This window comes from Andrographis paniculata, unplaced genomic scaffold, assembly GCF_009805555.1.
Source record: "Andrographis paniculata isolate CXL003 unplaced genomic scaffold, ASM980555v1 Contig17END, whole genome shotgun sequence".
NCBI lineage: Eukaryota > Viridiplantae > Streptophyta > Magnoliopsida > Lamiales > Acanthaceae > Andrographis > Andrographis paniculata.
This window is the reverse complement of record NW_026137457.1, coordinates 1,144,063-1,165,728: the sequence shown is the minus strand read 5'-3', so window position 1 is coordinate 1,165,728 and position 21,666 is coordinate 1,144,063. Positions and strand designations below refer to the sequence as shown.

The window sequence follows — 21,666 nt, the reverse complement described above, 5'->3', positions numbered from 1 at the left end:
AATAAATTAAGGGGGTGGTGGTCTTTTTATCTCATGTTAATCAGAAATTTGTTCTGTTTTATGCAGATATCAAGTCTGAATTACCCAAAATCAGATCACAAAAGTTGAGAATCTAAGGATGAAATTGACGGGGAAGATGGCAAGAATTGTCATGTCATGTCAAAGATAACGTTACACAGAGAGTGAATGAAGGTGAAAGCAGAGCCAGAGGGAGGAGAGGGCATTCCTTGGGGACAAAAGGCTCGCAATAATTCCAACACTTTTTCCATAAATAGGAACAAGAATGAGATGGGTGAATTGGGCCCACTTGATGTACACACCCCATTCCCTTGTACTTTTGAAATTTCTATCTCACAAACCACTTATTTCCATTTCCATTTGGTGGTATGTTATTTGATCGAAAACAAGCTCATCTAAGTTTGGTGTATTTTCTTCCCTCTTTTAGCCTAAAACATTAATCCCCACATAAAAGTGTAGACCCACCCCACCTATCAATTAATACAACATGCTTGTGGAATTCAACCTCACCCCTCCCCCCCATCATTTAATAATGGACTATGCTCTTGCAAAATTCTTTCTTCCTCTTTTTTTTTTACTATTTCATCAAAGAAATAATCACCCATATTACAAGTAGAACCCACATTTTAATTTGATGAGATTGTTAATACAAAAGATTGAGGTGAATTTTGTATCCGTACTTGAAATTTTAAAGAAGCTAGGTGATTATTATTATGATTATTATGATTATGATTCCACTATAAAAGGCAAATGTGAGGTCACTGAAATCAAATCACGTATTGCTCCCTTTTGCCCTAAACTCCACTTCTCCTTTTCCTTCATTTCATTTGACACTCCAATTAGTCCAACAAGTGTAGCACATCAAAAATTGTCCCTTATATGGAAACTTTGATCAGCCCAAACAACTTGTGGTTTTTGGCAACTTGCTTTATCGATTATTATTTTGATACTCTTCCATTCTTAATTTCATCTCAAGTCTTTATTTTTATCACAATCACTACCACTTCCATGCCTATCTCCCCTACATACATACATACATACATTTATCATAGAAAATTGCCCATGCAGCAAAAATTAAATTAACTTATTCCCTATCATTTCATTTGTTACAATTTATGACACTTGTTAACATTCCATTGATTTAAGAGGCAATGTGTGTGTATTCACATATGTATCGACAACAAATTAACACAAGTTGCACTAATGGTTGACCATAATTAGGCCAATCAAAAGCTGTGCGGTTATGAAAAGTAATTTTCATTTTTTCACTAAGATGTCTTGTTCATTGAACCTGTCACACTTGTGTGTGTGTGTGTGTTATGTTGGTAATTTAATTATTTTACTAATAAATTCATTTGATGTTAGTTAAGTATTGAATTAATTTATCAAGTGTGCGTAATTATTAATTGTCTTTCCGTAACCGTCCTTCAAACCAAGAAAAGGCATGCGCAATATTCCTGCTGTTATTATTTTAATTCAATCAAAGATATATATATATATATATATATACCTAATTAGTTTCGTCCATAAATAAATAATTACATAACTTATTACCCAATTATATACATACATAAAAGCTTGACTTATAATGATACCATTAGCAAATAATAATAATAATAATAATAAATAAAACAGTTGAACATGAATTGAGTGATCACCTATCAATCACAGAATCTGATTTAATTTGGAAGTATAATTTAAGCTTCAGTGTATGCTATATATAAATTAAACCCATCATAAAATAGATATGTGCATGTACACATACACACACAACATTCCATCTGTTGCGTTAATTGTGTTGAAAATAATATGGTAATGGATGGATCGACTTGGCCCATCATCGGAGTAGGTGAAACTTAATAATTGGCTACTTGAGAGATTTTAATTATTTTCTAATAATGTGGAATAAACATATACTTGAGAATAAAAAGGGTGAAGAAGATGTGTGATGCTTTACCTAATCCAATATTATTCCAACTTTTAATTTGGTCCATGTTTATATGTGGGAAAAATAAATAAAAAACGAAGATATCAGGTCCCAAGCAACTCAATTGACTTTACAACTGCAGGCAGCCTGGCTAGCTACTTATTAAGGAAATGAGAATAACTAAATTTGATTCAAACTTTGCCACAGTTACATATCATTAGTAAATTATTGCTGAGTATTTGTGTGAATGTTGTTTGTATACTTTCTTTTCTAGTTTGAGTCGTTCGCTAACTTATAATAACCCACATATATTATTATAAGTTGGCCTCCATTTCTATGTAGACAAATAGGCTCAAATCTCAATTAATACCAAACATTGGTAATATATTCATATTGAAAAACATTAAATTTCTTTTATTTAAGAGTATTATTGAATAATAATAATAACCAACTTTTACCAAAAGAATCTATATATATATATATATATATATATATGTGGGTAGCTAAAGGCCTTAACCACCCATGTTGGTGTAACACAAATTTATACTTTAAGAAGGATTTTCGGTTCTTTTGTATTTTTATTTTTGTTTTGTGTTTATTTTAGAGGTAAAGCAATAATTTGAATAAAAATATTTTATGTATATTTGATATTTTTAAAAGAAAAATAAGGATACACGAGAACACGTTCCATATTTTTAATATAAGCTCAAATTTTCTTGAAGAGAAATTGCTTATTTATTCAGACTATTTTACATAATTGAAGTTGAGTCCAATAATTGAAATGTCAGATGTAATTTGAGTGGATGTTCAACTTTAGGTTAAAAGTAATTAAACCATGCATGCTTAATTAAAACAGGAAACATGTACACTAGTTGAAAAATTAAGGTTGAATGCCATTAATAAAACTCACTCATATATCACTTTTGGTAGACTGCAGGCAATCAATCAGTTGATGTAATTGTGTGCATTTGAATTTAATTTAATTTGCTAGCAAGTAGTCTAAATTTGTCATTTGATTTCACACACCACACTGCTGCTGCAGGTAATGAATTCATTAGCATCCATCCATTTTATGGAATCGAGAGAGAGAGATATATCAATGATTATTGCACATGAATAAATTAATCTGCCGTTGGTTATTGAATTGGATTATCTAATAATTAAATTGGTCGAATATCGATTTTGATTTTGATTTTGATTTTGATTTTGTGCAGGAGGGTTGAACGACATATATGAGATTAGATTGGAAACTAACCATTGTATTGTATTGTATTGTATTTGATTCCACAAGAAATAATGACCAGCACAAATACCAAATCTTCGATCAAACCAACACTCGCAGAGCAGTATCAGTATCATCACTTCCACTATATAAAGCTGCTTAATTAATTGAATTGGATGGACGTTTCCTTTTGTGAAAAAGTCGCATTTGTCCTATAACAAAAATCGCGTTTGATGGTACAACGGCGTCAGTGTGATCACACTAACGCCAGAAGAAGCATGCAGCAGAAACCAAATATAAATAATCAATCCAGAACTACTTGGATTTGATGACACCGCTTTATCTACAACTGCCACCTAAATCAACAACAAAATTATTAAAATTAAAATTTTTTTTAAAAGAAAAAGGTTTTGGTGAATATACATACATACGTATTTTTAAAATAAATAAATAAAGCCAAATTGATTTTTATTTGTTTATTTTTCTCAAGAGAGAAAGTCGTCTTGTATTTGCAGAGAAAGATGGGAAGCTTAATGTTGTCTTTGTCTTTAGCCTCTTTTGCATTGAATTCGTTTCGTTGCTATCCTCGATTATCTCCTCTCTCTCTCTCTCTCTCTCTCTCTCTCTCTCTCTCTCTCTCTCTCTCTCTCTCCTCCAATAACATATGCTAGTAGTATTTTGGAACCGACTGGATCGATCTTCCTCCTCCTCCTCTTTACTGCAGCAGCTTACTAGCTAGCTAGCTCATATTTAATCAAATCCCTACTTTCCAACTCCTCTTTGTTTGTATGCCAATCAATTCTATTGATTATGGTGCCCTACTTCATGAATCTCTATAAAGAGGTGCCAAAGTACTTTAATGGAGGACGATTATTCTGCAACTTCTCTCACCTTTGATCGGCAGCAGCAGCACCTCCTCTTTGCAGCTGATCATCATCCTCTCCTCCTCGCTATGGCTTCCAACAAAGAGGTTCTGCTGCAAGAGGGCAATCAGGCTACTGACCACCACCATCAGATTAATCAGATTTCCTTCGAGATGATGCAGCAGCCATCTTCGTCGTCCTCGGGGCCCATTAATGGAGGAGGCTTTAATATGTAATTATTTGATTAAGGCTTTCATTTCATTTCGTTTTAATTTTCCACATATTTTCGAGAGAGAGAAAGAGAGAGATTGTTGAAACTTGTGATGACGGCTGGTTAAATGTGTTTATGGATCGACGGATCTACATGTGCAGTGGCAAGGATGCTGTGCCCTACGATTTGGGGGAATTGGATCAAGCACTTTTTTTGTATCTGGACGGACAAGATCAATCGATCGATCAAGAACAAAGCAGTACGTATACTACTTCGTTACGTTCATCAACACCTCCTCCTCCACCTCTTCCATCTTCATATTAATTTTTGGGGTTTAATTTCTTTCCAATTCTCCTCTACATACACATAAACTACTGTTGAATTCAATCCCACATATATATATATATACACGTGTATATATAACGATAATGTAAGTAAGGTCAGGCCTCCCTTCAATATAATTCCTCCTCCTCCACGATTAATTAGGATAAAATCCAAATATGGGTTTGTAAAGTTTATCTGACCTCTGTTCAGAATTCGGATTCTGCCTGTCTGATCTCCTGTTTGTGGTCATGAAGAAAGTATGTTGGCAGCACTAATCAAATCAAATCGCTGATTGTACTTCTTTTACTTTGACCAGAATATTTTCTCTGCTGCAGCAGGAGCAGGAGCAGGACCCAAACAAATCATTAAATTGAATTTTTCTTTCAAAATCTGATCCTATATAGACTAGGGACCAGCCTCGAGAGATAGCTATGACTCGTCTGGTCTGATCAAACAATCTTCTTCTTCTGATCACACACACACGATCCAATATTATTATTATTATTATTATTATTATTCCAGAGAAATACGACCCTACTTTATAAGATAGCGGCAAGAAACAAAGGAGCGGTTCTTGTTTCATCAGCAGCTTTTACCCCTCTGGTTTTATATTTGTTTATTAATTAAATAATTATTCCACATATTAAGAAGGCTTCGTTAATTCATGATTTTTTTATTTTCTGTTTCTACTAATTTGATTACTCTCAAGGAACGATTTATTAAATTTTGTTTAGGATGAATTATTAAATTTTGTTTAGGATGAATCATGGATCTTGGTTTTGTTATTTTGTGTGCAGAGAATTCAGGAATGAGGCCACACACTCTAAATATTTTCCCTTCACAGCCAATGCATGTAGAGCCATCAGCAGCAACATCAAAGGTACCAAAGTCGTTAAAAGATATATATATATATACATATGTCTCCATCACCAATTTTCTTGATTTCAGCGACTCATATGCAGATTGATTGTTATCTTTTTCTTTTCTTGTATGTTTTGATTTTGAAGGGGCTTGAGTTTTTAACCATATGCATGCTTAAGTAATTAGTCTAACTTTGATGAGATGTGTTAAATTTTGTGTGTTTGGTAGCCAAGTGATGGATTAGTTTCTATCTCAATGAGTGGCTCCAAGAGATCATCTGAGCCGTCCATTGAGCTATCTAACCCTAGAAAGGATGTTGCTTCTTCATCTGGACTGCCCAAAGCAGTTAAGGTTAGGACATAAAATAACACATTGTATTAGTTAGAGATTCAATTAATCTATATATATATATGTATGTATATGTATGTCTCTCTCTCTCTCTCTCTCTTTGGACAATCTGATCAAAGATTATATATATATATATATATATAATCTTGGAAACTGGGGTTTTCTGCTTTGTTGTTTATGTATTGAATTATTCAAAAATCTTACCTTTTCTCTTTATATACTATTTATTTTCTGTTGGTGGTGCTGGCTGCTGTTGTTGTTATTGTTGCTTTGTTTGCTGCGGCAGCGTGAGGGAAACCGCAAAGGGCCTACCTCAAGCTCAGAGCAAGAAAGACCAAAAACACCCGATCCCAAGGTTTTCTCCTTTCTGCCCTTTTAATGGAAATTCGACAAGTTAAATAAATCCCCATACCCCCATGTCTCCCACGCACGCACACACACACACCCACGCGGGTGTCTGTGTGCTTTTGGGGCTTCTATCTCTTACACATTAATTAAAAGTTTCCCTTTAAATATATATATACATATATGCAGACTCTGAGAAGGCTTGCACAGAATAGAGAAGCAGCTAGAAAGAGCAGGCTTAGGAAAAAGGCAAGTCCCCTCCCCCCCCAGATATATATATATGTAACATACAAATTAATTGAAATTTACATCGAGAGTGGCTAATTGATTAAATTTAATTTGATTTAATTGATTATCTCTAGCTCGATCACTAAATTAAAGTTCCATTCAAATTAACTAAGTAATAGATGGCCGGGGGTATTAATTTGTCAACTAAAAATGGTACGGTGCAGGCTTATGTCCAGCAGCTAGAATCAAGCAGGGTGAGACTTGCCCAATTGGAGCAAGAAATACAAAGGGCAAAATCTCAAGTGAGATCAAATATTTTTAATCAATTGATCATATGCATGCATATATGTGCTACTTTTTTTTGCTTAAGTTGTTGGGTTTAGGGCTTCCACCAATGATTAATTCATTAATTGTAGTTTATGAATTAAAGAAGTGATCATGATCATGATCGTATATATATATATATATATATGTGTGTGTCTTGTCTTGTCTTGTTGGTAGGGGTTGTTTGTAGGAGGAAATGCTGGTTTAGCAGGAGACCAACCCACCCTTCCTGTCGCCAACATCATGAATTCAGGTGCATTGCATGAATGCATTCTCGATCCATCAAGTCAACTCCATCCTATTAAATTAACTAGCTAAATTATACTATTAACAAGCTAAGTACACGAATATTCCTCCAAACAAATGCATACATACATACCTACCTACATGCATATATATGTGTGCATGTCCCTTAAAATTTCCATGATTATTATTATATTTGATTCGCAATTAGTAAATTATAGGTTAGTTCATTTTGGTGGAGATTAGTTATATGATTAAATGAAAGCATATGCTATGCATATGCAGATGCGGCGGCGTTTGACATGGAGTACGGGCGGTGGCTGGAGGAGCACCACCGGCTGATGGTACAGCTGAGAAATGCGGTGCAGGAGCACATGGCGGAGAACGAGCTCCGCATGGCGGTGGAGAACTGCTTGGCACACTTCGATCAGGTCATCCACCTCAAGAGCATCATCGCCAGATCTGATGTTTTCCACCTCTTCTCCGGCATGTGGAAGACTCCCGCCGAGCGCTGCTTCATGTGGATCGGCGGTTTCCGCCCCTCCGAACTCATCAAGGTACTCCTACATCATCTCTCTCTCTCTATATATATATATATATATATGCAGTATGCTATCTCAAATCATTAAACCCTAATTTATTAATTAATATACCAACATCACAATTCACACACTAGACTGACATTAACAATTTAGTTACGCAGAAATTAATTTAGGAACAAATTATAGTAAAACCCTAGCTAGTAGCTAGTAGTTGGTGAGTAAGTTAGAAGAAATGAAGTACACATAAGCATAGCAAATGAATCACACTGTTTTGTATCTTTCCTAAATATTGATCCTACGTAACGAACAAGACTTGGCATAGCCTTCTTTAAATACATTAGCCCTAATTCTAGAATGGGAAATGTGTAAACCACCAACAATCTCTAGCTACGCGCAATAAATTAAATGTGCCTATTATCTATGAACAATATATATAATGGCACAATACAATGACAAGTTAAGACAAACACGTACGTACGTATAAATAGAATTTGTGGATATATGCATGCTTCGACATTAATTAATTAATTTATTTAAATGAATGATTAGTTAGAGCATTAGTGAACATATATATGCATTATGAGCAGGTGATCCTGAACCAAATGGAGCCAGTGACGGAGCAGCAGCTGGTGGGCATCTGCAGCCTGCAGCAGTCGGCGCACGAGGCCGAAGAGGCCCTCTCGCGAGGCCTCGACGCCCTCAACGCCTCGCTGTCGGAGACCATAGCCTCCGACTCGCTCACCATCCCCCCCAACATGAATTCTTACATGTCCCAGATGGCTCTTGCTGTCAACAAGCTCAACACTCTCGAGGGCTTCCTCAGACAGGTACCTTGTAACTTTGCTAACCATTTAATTAATTAAATTCATCATCAATTTCCTACTCTTTCATTAATAAATTACCCTTTTAAACATACAAACACATATATATATATATATATAAAGAGAGAGAGAGAGAGAGAGAGAGAGAGATGACATATATATCTAATGATTTCGCAGATCGAAAGTAGGGTTTGAACAAAGATATGCCCCCCTGTCATCGATATCTCTTGCCCATCATCTCCATAAATGTTTTGACTCCACCCCTATCTAAATACTGCAATTTTGATTTGACATGTATCCTCCCTCATTATTTTTATCCTACAATTTTGCACAAACGCCGTAGCTTAGTTAATATAGGCTAATTACTGCATGTCTTTCACATTTTTATCCTATGTGGTGATTTTCACTTAGCTTGTCATAATTGTATTGATTTGTGCAGGCTGATAATCTCCGGCAACAAAGCCTCCACCGGCTGCACCAAATCCTGACCAGCCGGCAGGCTGCCCGGTGCTTCCTAGCCATCGCCGAGTACTTCCACCGCCTTCGTGCCCTCAGCTCGCTTTGGCTATCTCGCCCCCGCCAACAATAAATTAATTAATTACACAACCAAACCCCAAATTATATACTTATATAAATACTCCATCATATACATCGATTCCTCTATAATTTTATCCATCCCCATCACATACTTAATTATACATATGTCCTTCCAAAATTATATATTAATTAATTAGTTTTTCTTTTCAATGCCTGCTAACAATGTGTGTATATATGTGTGTGTGAACATATCATGTATGTAAATATACTTATTATTAGAGCCAGAGAGAAAAGAAAGAGTAGATTATGACTTTAGTTGGTGTGTGTTTGTGTGTACAAGGAAAATTAATTCAACTAAACTTAATTAGTCCTTTTCTTTTAAACATGCTATTGGTGGTTTAGTCAAAGTTATTGTTAATGTGCTATTAAATATGAACAGTGCTAACAACACTGTTGGGACTCTAGTGTATTAGAAAAATAATTAATGATATGTATCACTATTAATTTAAATTTTTAAGTGAAACGGTCATTTTGATCATTCATCTAACATGGTATTATAGCCCTAAATCTCATGTTAGAAAAATGCATCAATGAATTATCTAAATATATATATATTTTTTTGTATGAATTGTTAACATTTGGGTAACAAAAGGAATATAATATAAGCAATTAATTAACAATTGCATTTCAATTCAAATAATAACATCTAGTGAATTCTAAGATTTTAGGGAAACAACTAAATGATCATGAACCAAAAAAAAGGCATAATTCAAATCTAATCTAATCGATATTTCTGGATAAATAATTTTTTGAATAAAAACATGAAAATTAAAATTAAAGAGGAAAAATTATAGGTTGAATAATAAATGTATTTTTGGAATCTAATGGATATTTTAGTTTCAAAATTAATTTTTAAGGTTTTTTAAAAATATATATATATATATATAATAATGACAAGACAGAGGCTAAAAAGTGTGGTATCTCAAAAAACAAATGTATCTCTTCAAGTAATATGCAATAGAGTTATAAACTACAAAGACAAAAGTATAATTATTGTCACGAAGTAAGTATGTGATAATAACGATCATATGTTAATATAATAAATGCAAACAACAACAAAGAAATAAATTGTACAATATATCTTTAATTTTATCCAATTTGGTATGAAATCTACATTAGTAGATTCTAATAAAAGAGAGATTACTGAATACCTCTCACTAGATACTACGTATGCATGAACACAACACAACACCAACAAACTTAACTTGCAACATTAACAATTTTTTCCTCTAGCCTCCTTTACATTGCAATGGACGAAGAAATTCTTGTTACACCTAAATGGTAATAACAATAGAGTATCTGTCTAGCCGATCGGAGTAAGTATACTCACAAGTTATTCAGTTCTTCCGGTTGAACCACTTCAATTCCTATCTTCATATATACTTCCAATCACCTAAAAAGTTTGAAATTATCTTTGTTGATGTGTTTTTTCAAAAATAAAAAAGTAAAATCCGAAAATAGGAAATTATCTTCGAATTTGATATATTTAGCGTCTGAGATTAGGAATCTCTAAACACTGTACTGTACTGTACAGAAAATAAATTGGAAAATAAAACTACAGACTGGAAAATAAAGTGGTGATCCCCAAAAACAATTCTATTGAATTTGATGTCGATGGAAGATGATTGAAGATCAAAAATCCAAATCCTTAAATAGTCCTTCAAGAAAACGTATCAAAACCGTCGCCTGGTTGGTTACAGCAACCGCCCACTAATTCCTCATTTATTGACACGTGTCTTACACCGTCTCGCCAAACGCTTCCACCAGTTCCAGAACTCAACTGGCCCGACCGACCATTCCAGAAACCAACTGGTCGCTAAACCAAACGACTCCTTGGTCGCCCCATCAAGCGACTGAACTACTCAATTAGGAACCTAATTAACATACCTTCGCTTGGTCCAAACTCCGTATTGACCGACTCAACTGATGGCGGACCAACCGACTGTGAACCAACCGACTGCAAACCATCCCATCTGACTGCAGACCTTCCGACTTGTTGGTGTCCAGCCGCAAACCTCCCGACTTGCAGACCATCCGACTTGTTGGTCTGACCACAAACCTTCCGACTTACTGGTCCGACCGCAAACCTCCCAACTTGCAGACCATCCGACTTATTGATCCGACCTGCTGATTATCCGACCTGCGGACCTTCCGACCTGTGGACCGTCCACTTGTATACCGTCCGACTCGCAGACTATCCGACCTGCGGACCTTCCGACCTGCGTACCGTCCGACTCGCAGACCTGCGGACCTTCCAACCTGCGGACCTTCCGACTCGCAGACTATCCGACCTGCGGACCTTCCGACCTGCGAACCAACCGACCGTGGACCAACCAACCTGACCAACCGACCTGAGCGCATAATTTCTCATTCCGCCCGACTTCGTGTCCTAACTTCCTTTAAGATCCTGCTACCATTATTATTATTATTATTATTATTATTATTATTATTATTATTATTATTATTATTATTATTATTATTATTATTTTTTGTGCGTAACAACTTGTCTCCTCCTCAAGACTCCTAACCGTCATTTCTTATGATGTTTAGGTGTTAGCAAACCGTCATCCGAGGCCACATCAGACTCAGATCCGACCTCCATCTTTCGAGGCTACGTTGGACCCAACCTCCATTTATTGCAGACTGGTGTTGGCCTCCACGTTGGTCGATCTTGCACTACCATTTCTTCAGCGCCTCCCCCTTGACAGAAGTCGTGATCGTTTTCTCTGAAAAAATATTCTAACCTCCCTGCCTTGGATGCTAAACTAGCCAGATCTTGAACGTCGTGAGCCGTTAAAGCCTCCCGTAGTTGTGTATGCATATTTCGGACCACCAAATTGGTCATCTCACTTTCTTCAATGATTATCGGGCAACGTCCCTTTATTAATCGCATCCGCTCTATGAATTGGTAGGCGGTCTCCTCCGACATTTGCCTGATCTCCAGAAGGTCTGTGAGTGAGAATGTTGGAAGTGGATTAAAGAACCTTGCATGAAAGGCCGCTTCCAAACCTTCCCAGGTTTGTATTTGTCCAGGTGGTAGATCGACAAACCACGAAAAAACTGTTCTGGTAAGAAACAAACCAAATAGTTGCAGTTTATAAAAAGGGTTGTTACCGACCTCTCCTAACTGTGTTGTGAACCGACCCACATGCTCTATGGTGGAGGATCCTTCTTCTCCTGAGAAAATATGAAAGTCTGGCGTTCGATAATTTCTCATGAGAGGATGCTCATCGATAATCCTTTCTGGAAAAGGTCTTTGATACGCCGGTCGGTTCACCGTTTGCGGGTTCATTCCGAAATGCACCCGCAAAACTTGAGCGATATCCTCTGGATCTATCCTGGGTGGAACAGAATCTTCCCTAAAGAAGGCTAGCTCGGCTGGGATTGGATTATGAATCGGATCTCCCAATCTTTCTTCTCTGGGGACGGTTGGCTCGTCTAGGATGGGATTATGAGTATGTTCTCCCAATCTCTCTTCCCTTACGATTTTTGGCTGAGTATTATCAACTCTTGGTCCCAAAGGAATATTATCTGGGAAAGTTAAAGGAGTCTTCCCCATATCTGTTCGGTTGAAAGTTGTGACGCTTGGAAACGTACTATCAACGTACGATGGCCCTGCAAACATTGATCCTGGAAAAGTCGCCTGAAAACGAGAATGTGACAAGGCTGGAGGCATGTTTGAATGTAGGGTGAATCTGGAGAACGCTTGATCCAACATGTTCTGCATTAGATTTTGTTGTTCACGCAACATGATGTTCTGTTGCTCTCGCAACATATTCCGCATCACCGAAGTTTGCTGATTGTTCAATTGTTGAACATAAGACAACCAATCGGTAGGTGGTTGGGGAATCTCCCCTGGATTTGGCATGATTGAGGTTGTGAGCATGCCATATTGATTTTTCTGATGATTCGGCCGGACCTCAGTCGTATGAAATACTCTGTTGATGTAGAATCAGCAATCTTGCCTTTCTCCCACTATGGTCGTCAATTTGTTGATGTGTTTTTTCAACAATAAAAAAGTAAAATCCGAAAATAGGAAATTATCTTCGAATTTGATATATTTAGGGCCTGAGATTAGGAATCTCTAAATACTGTACGGTACAGAAAATAAACTGGAAAATAAAACTACAGACTGGAAAATAAAGTAGTGATCCCCAAAAGCAATTCTCTTGAATTTGATGTCGATTGAAGATGATTGAAGATCAAAAATCCAAATCCTTAAATAGTCCTTCAAGAAAACGTTTCAGAACCGTCGCCTGGTTGGTTAGAGCAACCGTCCATTAATTCCTCCTTTATTGACACGTGTCTTACACCGTCTCGCCAAACGCTTCCACCAGTTCCAGAACCCAACTGGCCCGACCGACCATTCCAGAGACCAACTGGTCGCTAGACCAAACGACTCCTTGGTTGCCCCATCAAGCGACTGAACTACTCAATTAGGCAACTAATTAACAGACCTTCGCTTGGTCCAAACTCCGTATTGACCGACTCAATCGATGGCAGACCAACCGACTGCAAACCAACCGATTGCAAACCATCCCATCCGACTGCAGACCTTCCGACTTATTGGTCCAGCCGCAAACCTCCCGACTTGCAGACCATCCGACTTGTTGGTCTGACCACAAACCTTCCGACTTACTGGTCCGACCGCAAACCTCTCAACTTGCAGACCATCCGACTTATTGATCTGACCTGCTGATTATCCGACCTGCGGATCTTCCGACCTGTGGACCGTCCACTTGTATACCGTCCGACTCGCAGACTATCCGACCTGCGGACCTTCCGACCTGCGTACCGTCCGACTCGCAGACTATCCGACCTGCGGACCTTCCGACCTGCGAACCATCCGACTCGCAGATTATCCGACCTGCGGACCTTCCGACCTGCGGACTTTCCGACCTGCGAACCAACCGACCGGACCAACCGACCGTGGACCAACCGACCTAAGCGCATAATTTTTCCTTTTTCGCCCGACTTCGTGTCCTAACTTTCTTTAAGATCCTGCTACCATTATTATTATTATTTTTTTTTTTGTGCGAAACAATCTTCAAAACATAAAAAATGAAACCATAAAGAGAGAACAAAAAATCTTTCCTCTCGCTAGAATTTACAAGCTATGGAGAACATTAAAAAAATTTTGCATAAAAATATATCTTCTAACTTCTTTCGCACATGTCAAACATAGTTGATCACACCGTAAACCCTTTTAGCCATCATTTCTGTTGGAATGAGACAAAACGAGCTCTAAGCCGGCTATACCATGCACATATATACATTACATACTTTCCTCCTAATATAATACATTTTTATATTTTTAGATTATAATTTAATAATAATATACTTCTTTCGTCCACTCACAAAATATATATATATATTTCTATATTGTATTTATCTAATCATTTATTTCATTTAGTAACCATAGAAGTCACTAATTTTACAAATATTTTTAAATTTACTAGCACATTGTTATTTTTATAATGTATACAGAGGCTCATTTTTATATTTAAGTATTTAATTAAAAGTAATTATAATTGTAATTAATTTAATTATTGAGATGGCCCACCCTCCGTAACGGAATATAATGGTCTTGCGCTTAGTTAAAGCAAAGTAGAGTTTGGCATGGCTTGGTGAATAGATCGATAGATACCCACCCTACATCTACTATATGGCACCAATGCAAATTGAATTTCCGCCAATTAATATTATTAGATTAGTGCTACAAAGAGATTAATACTATCTATCAATTCATTTCCCCGAACAAATAATAACGGTTGGACTAGGTCAACTTAACACTAGTATGATATTATCCGTTTTAGACTGAATTTGCACGATTTTGTTTTTCGATTTCCTCCAAAAGACCTCATACTAGTAGAGTTTATGCAGAACTTATAAAGTGTGGATTTTTCTTCACATTTTTCAACGTGGAACTTGGATTTGCACTCCAACAAATCTCCCCTCAAACCATGGACCAACTTATGTTTTTCTCTGCCACCTTACACCGCTTAATACAAAGAGATCCGTTGCCCGACTAATTACAATTGTAGGGATCGACCCAACGTCGCCAAGAGACTTTCGACACAAGGCACCTCTGCATGTCAACTCTAATACTAATGTAATATTGTCCCCTTTGAACTAAGCCCGCCCATATTCTTCTTATTTCCTGAACACAACACAAAAAAACACCACCACTGCAGAGCAGAGCAATTAATTATAGTGCCGGGCATGGCATGGATACTAATTGTTGGCATATCATCATCATCTGATAGATAGATAGATAGACAGACAGATGAGGATTAATACAGTAAAACATCTATTGGGAATTTGCAGGGCGGCAATGGCGCGCCGCACAAGCACTTGTTGTGTATATAGGCGGTGTAATCCAGCTCCTGCAGTCTCCCTGTGCCCCCCACCGGGATCTTCCCGCACAGCCGGTTGTAGCTCACGTTGAAGCTGATCAGATCCAGCTTCGTCAGCGACTCCGGCAGCCCTCCGCCCAGCCTGTTGTGGTCCAGCGCCAGGTTCACCAGCTTCTCCGGAAACGCCCTGATTTTCGACATGTCGAACGAAAACCGGTTCCTGGAGAAGTCCGCCGTGTTGAGGATCTTTCCCTCCTGGAAGAAGAAGGATATGTCGCCTTCCAGCATGTTCCTCGACACGTCCATAATGTAGAAGCTGGCCTTCCCGAGCGCGCTCGGAATCGGGCCCGAAAGCTCGTTGTGCGACAAGTAGAGCGCGAAATCCTCCACCTGGAACCCCCCGAACGACGCCGGGATGCTGCCGGTGAGCCTGTTCCGGTCGATCAGGAGCCCCCCGAGCTTGGGCAGGCGGCCGAGCGAGGCTGGAATGGAGCCTGTGAAGCTGTTGAAGGAGAGGCCGATGTAGGTGAGCTCCTTGAGCTGGCCCAGGAAGGGGGGAACCGGGCCCGTCAGATGGTTCCGCCTGAGATCGAGAAAGCTGAGCTTGGAGAGCTTGGTGATGGCTTCCGGGATCCGGCCGGTGAGATTGGTGTGGTGGAAGGCGAGGTTTCGGAGGTAGGGGAGATCGCCGACGGCGGCGGGGAGGGGGAGGTTGAGGTCGGCCTGTGAGAGGACGAGCTTGTCGATGCGGTTGGTGGCTTCGTCGCAGCCGACGACGAGCCAGTCGCAGCAGTCGGTTTGGGGGTCCCACGAGATGAGGTCGTAGGGGTTGTTGAGGTCTTTCTTGATTTGTAGGAGGGCTTTTTTGTCATTTGGGTTGCACCTCTCTCTGTCTCTGTCTCTGTCTCTGCCTCTGCCTCTGCCTACCACCGTAGTAACAGAGGAGGAGAGGAAGAAGAAGAAGAAAATGAACCTAAAAGACTTGCTGTTAGCCTCCATGTATGATGATGATGATGATGATGATGATGATGAATTGGGTATTTTGTAACTTGTAAACTTATATGTAAGTATATATGTATATATACTAGTGAATCACGATGTAAGAAAGGAGACACGTGGCGTTTTTGCAAAAATGGACGAGACGAGGCCCATATACTCATGATACACACACGGTAACGGTATACAATTAATTTTTAGTCTAAACTTTATTCTCTCAATTCAATTGCCACGTTTTAATTTAAGTCGGATGGACCTTGCTGAAATAACTTATCATTACATACATAGGATAGGATAGGATAGGATAGGAGTAATATACTGTGGAATATTTATTATATGATAGTATTATTATTATTATTATTATTATTATTTCAGTCCCCACCACACCGCGCACGACATTATTCTTCAGCCAAGTCAAGTGGTGTGGATATATCATCTCATCTCATCTCATCGATGGAAAGAGACCATTCGTGTATTCAACACACAACGTCGTCAAAAGATGAATTATGATAGATACCTAGATATTCATTCATTCATTCCAACTGGGACGGATTGTGCTTCAAATCAAACCATTCACATCTTCATCAAAACAAATTGTGTTGTGTGAACTAATCCTCCTACCTATTATTTCATTAATTACTACACACATACATCTGAAACGAATTAATGCAAACCATATTTTAATTAAACTGGAATTGAATTGAATTGAATTATTGATCATAAACACACCTAGATCCATGGAAATTGAAGATATTCAAATTAAGCTCTTTCAACACGGATACTTTTACGCACACTCAGGCAACGGCTCGCCGCACAAGCACTTATTGTGAAAGTACGCAGTATAGTCCAGCGACTGCAAATGCCGATTCTCGCCCACCGGAATCCGGCCACACAGCCTGTTGTAGCTCACGTTCAGATCTATGTTCTCCAGTTCAACCAATCCCTCCGGCAGCCTCCCCGTGATCCTGTTATGGTTCACGTTCAGCGTTCCCAGCCGCTTTCCCAACTCCATTTTCGACATGTCGAATTGCAGCATGTTCCTCGAGAAATCCGCGAAATTCAGGCTCTTGTTCTTCCCGAACAAGAACGATATATCACCTTCGATCCTGTTTCTCGACATGTCGATGTACGTGAAGAAATTGGCTTCTCCCCACCTCCTCGGGATCGTGCCGCTCAGCTGATTGTGCGACAGGTAGAGGTAGAAGCTCTCCGCCTGGAAATCTGCCAAGGATTTCGGGACGCCCCCTGTCAGCCCGTTACGGTCTAGGAGAAGGCCGGTGAGCTTGGGGAGCTGGGAAAGCGACGCCGGGATCGAGCCTGTCAGGTTGTTGAACGACAGGCCTATGTAATCCAGGTTCTTCAGATCCCCGAGGAAGGATGGGACGGGGCCGGTGAGATGATTCCAGGTGAGATCGAGAAATCTGAGTTTGGAAAGCCTGGAAAGGGTCTGTGGGATTGGGCCCGTGAGGTTAGTCTTGTGAAAGATGAGCTGTTCGAGGTGGGACAGGTCGCCGACAGAGAGGGGCATGGGGAGGTTCAGGTCGGCGAGGAGGACGGACAGAATGACGACGCGGTTGGTCTGCGGGTCGCATTCGATGATGTTCCATTGGCAGCAGTCGACGCTGGGGTCCCATGAGATGAAGTTTCTGGGACTGTTGAGGTCTTTCTTGATTCGCAGGAGGGCTTTTTTGTCGTCCGGGTGGCATCTTTCGGACAGCCCCTCTGAGGAAGAAAAGAGGAGGAGGAGGAGGAGGAGCTTCAAGAAATGGCCGGCGGTGGCTGTAGTTGAATCCATGGTCGTCAATTCATCAAATGGGTGGGAATGGGGAATGGAATGGGTGTAAGCTATCTATTTATATACGACTATTAGATACTTTGTACCATCCCATGATTCCCATGGCCGTGGTGGCTACAAGCCTACTACAACTTGACGGAATCCTGTGGGCAAGTAAAGTATACCGCCATTGAATTACAGGCAAATTCAGAATTACAGTACAGTGCGAATTCATGTTGACCAGATCGGACCTATTCTATTCTCTAGTATTTTTATTACTTATTCTTGTCGTCGATCGAAAAATGGAAACGAATTGATTCTGGCGACAGGGACACAGACAAGGGGGTGTGCCCTGGGCAGGGTCAAACCAGGCCCTTCTTCCATGTCCACACTCTCAATCTTCCACTCAAAGCACTGAATCAGGGCCGCCAGCGCCGCCTGCACAACCTGCAATGCCAATGAAGTTCCAGGGCAGCCTCTTCTCCCACTCCCAAATGGCAACATATGGAAGTACTGTCCCCTTACATCTATCTCATTCTCCACAAACCTCTCCGGTCTGAATTCCAGGGCATTCTCCCAGTGCCTGGAATCCCTGCCGATGGCCCATATATTCACAAACAGCCGTGTCCTTGCCGGGATTTTGTATCCTCCCACACTGCACTCTTTGCTCGATTCCCTCACGATCATCGGCCCTGTCGGGTGAAGCCTCAGTGTTTCTTTCACAATAGCCTGAAGGTATGGCAGATTCGGGATGTCCGATTCTTCCACCAGCCTATCGCCCCCCACGACAGATTCGATCTCCTCAACTGCCTTCTGCAAGATGTGGGGATGGTTTATCAGCTCTGCTAGTGCCCACTCGATTGTCAGGGCCGATGTGTCGCTCCCAGCAGCAAATAAGTCCTGAATCACTCAGACATGTTTAATCTTATTGCATCACACAATTGCCTCAAAAATTGTACACATGAAATTTACCAGGATGAATGCTTTGATGTTCTCTCTTGTCAGGCTCATCTCTGAGGTTCCATCTTCAGCAATCTCGAGCAAAATGTCAAGCAAATCCTTCACACCCGACCCCTGCTTCCGGTCATTCAAGTGTTCATCAATGATCTTCTCCATCATTCTGTCGAACCTGTCTCGAACCTCCTTCAGCCGTTTCGCAAACCCCTGCAAGTCCAAATTCTTGCAGAACCATATGTAGTCAGATAAGTTAAACTTCCCCGTCAACTCCGCGACATCGTGCACCAGTTTCCTAACCTCGCCAGCCTCGTTTTCATCCTCGGAGCACCTCTGACTCATGATCATTCTCGATATCATGTTGTTCGCCATTCTCATCAGCTCACAACTGATATCAACTGACTTTCCAGCACTCGCGCTTTTCGCCAACATCTCAATCAGATGCCTAATTTCATGCCGCCTGACTGGCTGCAGTAGGTCCAGAGTCTGACCGCCGAGAAGCTGAGATACACATAGTTTCTTCATGAACTTCCAGTAAGGTCCGTACGGCGCGAACGAGAAGTCCTGAGAGCCGTAAGTAAGGTAGTCAGTGGCGAATGTCTGAGGTCGATCTGAGAAGGTACCCTCATGTGTTCTAAGAAATTCTTTGGCAATCTCCGGTGATGAGGCGACAAGGCAAGGTACGTTGCCGAGGTATATATGCATTAACGGGCCGTGTCGCAATGACAGCTTTGCTAGAGCTTGGTGGGGTATTGGAGCAAGAAGATGGAGATGTCCGATGACAGGCAAGGGAAGAGGGCTTGGAGGCCGGCGTGCAGAAGGTCGCAGCAGCTTAAGGCAAGCTCTGGTTAGAATCATGGAAATTAACCACAAGACAGCATAAGCCGAGTACTCCCGAAATTCAGCCATGGATGATCAGATTGCAAATAATGAGGGGAAGAAGAAGAAGCAAGAGTGTCGTATGAATTTATAGAACCTTTGGGAGATGAAGAAATTACAGAGGTGTGACTTGTTCCAAACAATGTAATGAATGAAGAAAAACATGACCAAGTCTTGATCGACACACAAGAATAAATTAATAGAGTAGTACTTATACAAAACGGTGTATATGCACGAGGTTGTGATTGGTTTTTAGGGAAGATAGAAATCTGCATCCTGCCATGCCAATTGAAAATGTATATTTGTATCATAGAGGAATGGAATGGATGAATGAATTGTTCAAGATTTCTTTCTTTCTTTCTTTCTTTCTTTCTCTGTGTCTGTATTTATGTTGGAGCTTTTGATGAAATGCCGGCCTGCCTGCCGGGGTGACCTTTCCAAGAATACGACAGGAAACATCCATACATCCATCCATCATAGTATTTTGTAGTTTTAGCATTTGTTTTTCTCATATTGTCCTTACAGTAGTGGTTAAATAAAGTAGTAAATGGCTCAACTATATATATATATAATATTGTTTCTGTGATTCTTTATCACATCTATTTCATTTTCCTGAAATATGTTTCAAGGTCAGAAATAAGCTCTCACTTTGGCTGTAAGCTCAACTGTTTTTTATTCAAGGTCAGAAATAATGGAAGTCAATACATCAGTACTCATGACTCAGGCAGGCTCAAGCCCAACAGTTTTTTATTCAAAATCGACCACAGCCACAGCCTACTGCTCAATGTAACTTCACTGTTACTCATGCGCTCTTCCTCCACTATTGCTTGAGTGCGTTTCCTTTTGGATTTAAATGTTTAAATAATATTAGAGACAAATACGTATTTTGTAATTTGAAGTTTTTAATAGTAAAAGTTTTGGTATAAAATAAATAACACCCAAAGCTTGTTACTATTTGGAAGCTATGTACTTATGTATATTATTACTCTTGTGCTAAGGCCCCTTGTTTCAAACATAAATAAATGCATAACTTTCTTCATTTCTAAGTGGAAAAAGGATCTTTTTGACTTTATTATATCAACATCTTTTTATTAATTTTCCTTATTAAAATCTTGTTATTTTGTGCACCACTTGCGAGTATAAATATATTTTTTGTTTCATAGACAGACAAACACAAGATTATTTATAAGTTTAGGCAAAACATCATTAAGATTACAAATAATTGTTTTTATCTCAAGATACAACAACAATTACACATGACATGACATGATTAGTGAGTGAGTTAGTTAGTATAATATGAATACGGCGGATTCTGTGGTAGCATAGAAAATGACGGGTGGGTCGTCGCCTACAAGTCGGGTCCCCACCCCACCCGATCCGTTAAGCAAGCAGTACTTTCCAGTTTCCTCTCCCCACCAAAAAAGTTGCCTCATCATTAATAAATTTGTGCTGCATTTCAATCGAAAATAAAATGTTGATTTTAAACGCAATTATTGGTTAAGAGACTGTCATTCAAACACGCAATTTAAAAATAAAAATAAAAGCCCCGGTCATCCTGACAACATTATCAAAAAAAGATTAGAAACGTGTATTGAATTGGGCATCATCTCTATACCTAAAACTTGACTAAAATCCAACATTTTTGACGAGGTTAGGCTTGGTTGAGTAGAAATGGCAATGAATCAGTGGAATGGGACTAAGTATTTTTTTTTAATTCAAAACAACAAGGAATTGCATGTTGCAATATATTGGTATCAAGTCGCATCTCATCTCATCTCATCTCATCTCAATTAATAGAGAGGAGGGTTAGGGTTAGGGTTAGGGTTAGGGTAT

At 39.4% G+C, this 21,666-nt stretch overlaps 4 protein-coding genes across 5 annotated transcripts; 1 reads left to right on the top strand and 3 right to left on the bottom strand.

The window, feature by feature from the left end:
- The first annotated feature begins 3,695 nt into the window (after positions 1-3,695).
- On the top strand, positions 3,696-8,912 carry LOC127264771 (bZIP transcription factor TGA10). Of its 2 annotated transcripts, XM_051294294.1 has the most exons (11): positions 3,696-4,262; positions 4,403-4,500; positions 5,363-5,445; positions 5,655-5,777; positions 6,061-6,129; positions 6,309-6,368; positions 6,572-6,649; positions 6,849-6,924; positions 7,200-7,471; positions 8,044-8,283; positions 8,717-8,912. In XM_051294294.1, the coding sequence occupies exons 1-11, from the start codon at positions 4,027-4,029 to the stop codon at positions 8,864-8,866; spliced, it is 1,485 nt and encodes a 494-aa protein (XP_051150251.1). In that variant the 5' UTR covers positions 3,696-4,026; the 3' UTR covers positions 8,867-8,912. The 2 variants fall into 2 exon arrangements, with proteins under 2 accessions (XP_051150251.1, XP_051150259.1); XM_051294302.1 differs by lacking the exon at positions 5,655-5,777.
- A 6,088-nt stretch (positions 8,913-15,000) lies between these two features.
- LOC127264232 (polygalacturonase inhibitor-like) lies at positions 15,001-16,300 on the bottom strand. The gene has a single exon (XM_051293697.1). The coding sequence runs from the start codon at positions 16,227-16,229 to the stop codon at positions 15,168-15,170; it is 1,062 nt and encodes a 353-aa protein (XP_051149654.1). The 5' UTR covers positions 16,230-16,300; the 3' UTR covers positions 15,001-15,167.
- Positions 16,301-16,902: 602 nt separating this feature from the next.
- Positions 16,903-18,034, bottom strand: LOC127264195 (polygalacturonase inhibitor-like). The gene has a single exon (XM_051293650.1). It carries the CDS (start codon positions 18,019-18,021, stop codon positions 17,011-17,013), a length of 1,011 nt encoding a protein of 336 aa, XP_051149607.1. The 5' UTR covers positions 18,022-18,034; the 3' UTR covers positions 16,903-17,010.
- A 244-nt stretch (positions 18,035-18,278) lies between these two features.
- On the bottom strand, positions 18,279-20,197 carry LOC127264176 (cytochrome P450 93A3-like). Its single transcript, XM_051293615.1, has 2 exons — positions 18,973-20,197; positions 18,279-18,900 (listed from the first exon to the last, which is right to left on the bottom strand). The coding sequence occupies exons 1-2, from the start codon at positions 19,861-19,863 to the stop codon at positions 18,280-18,282; spliced, it is 1,512 nt and encodes a 503-aa protein (XP_051149572.1). The 5' UTR covers positions 19,864-20,197; the 3' UTR covers position 18,279.
- Positions 20,198-21,666: the final 1,469 nt, after the last annotated feature.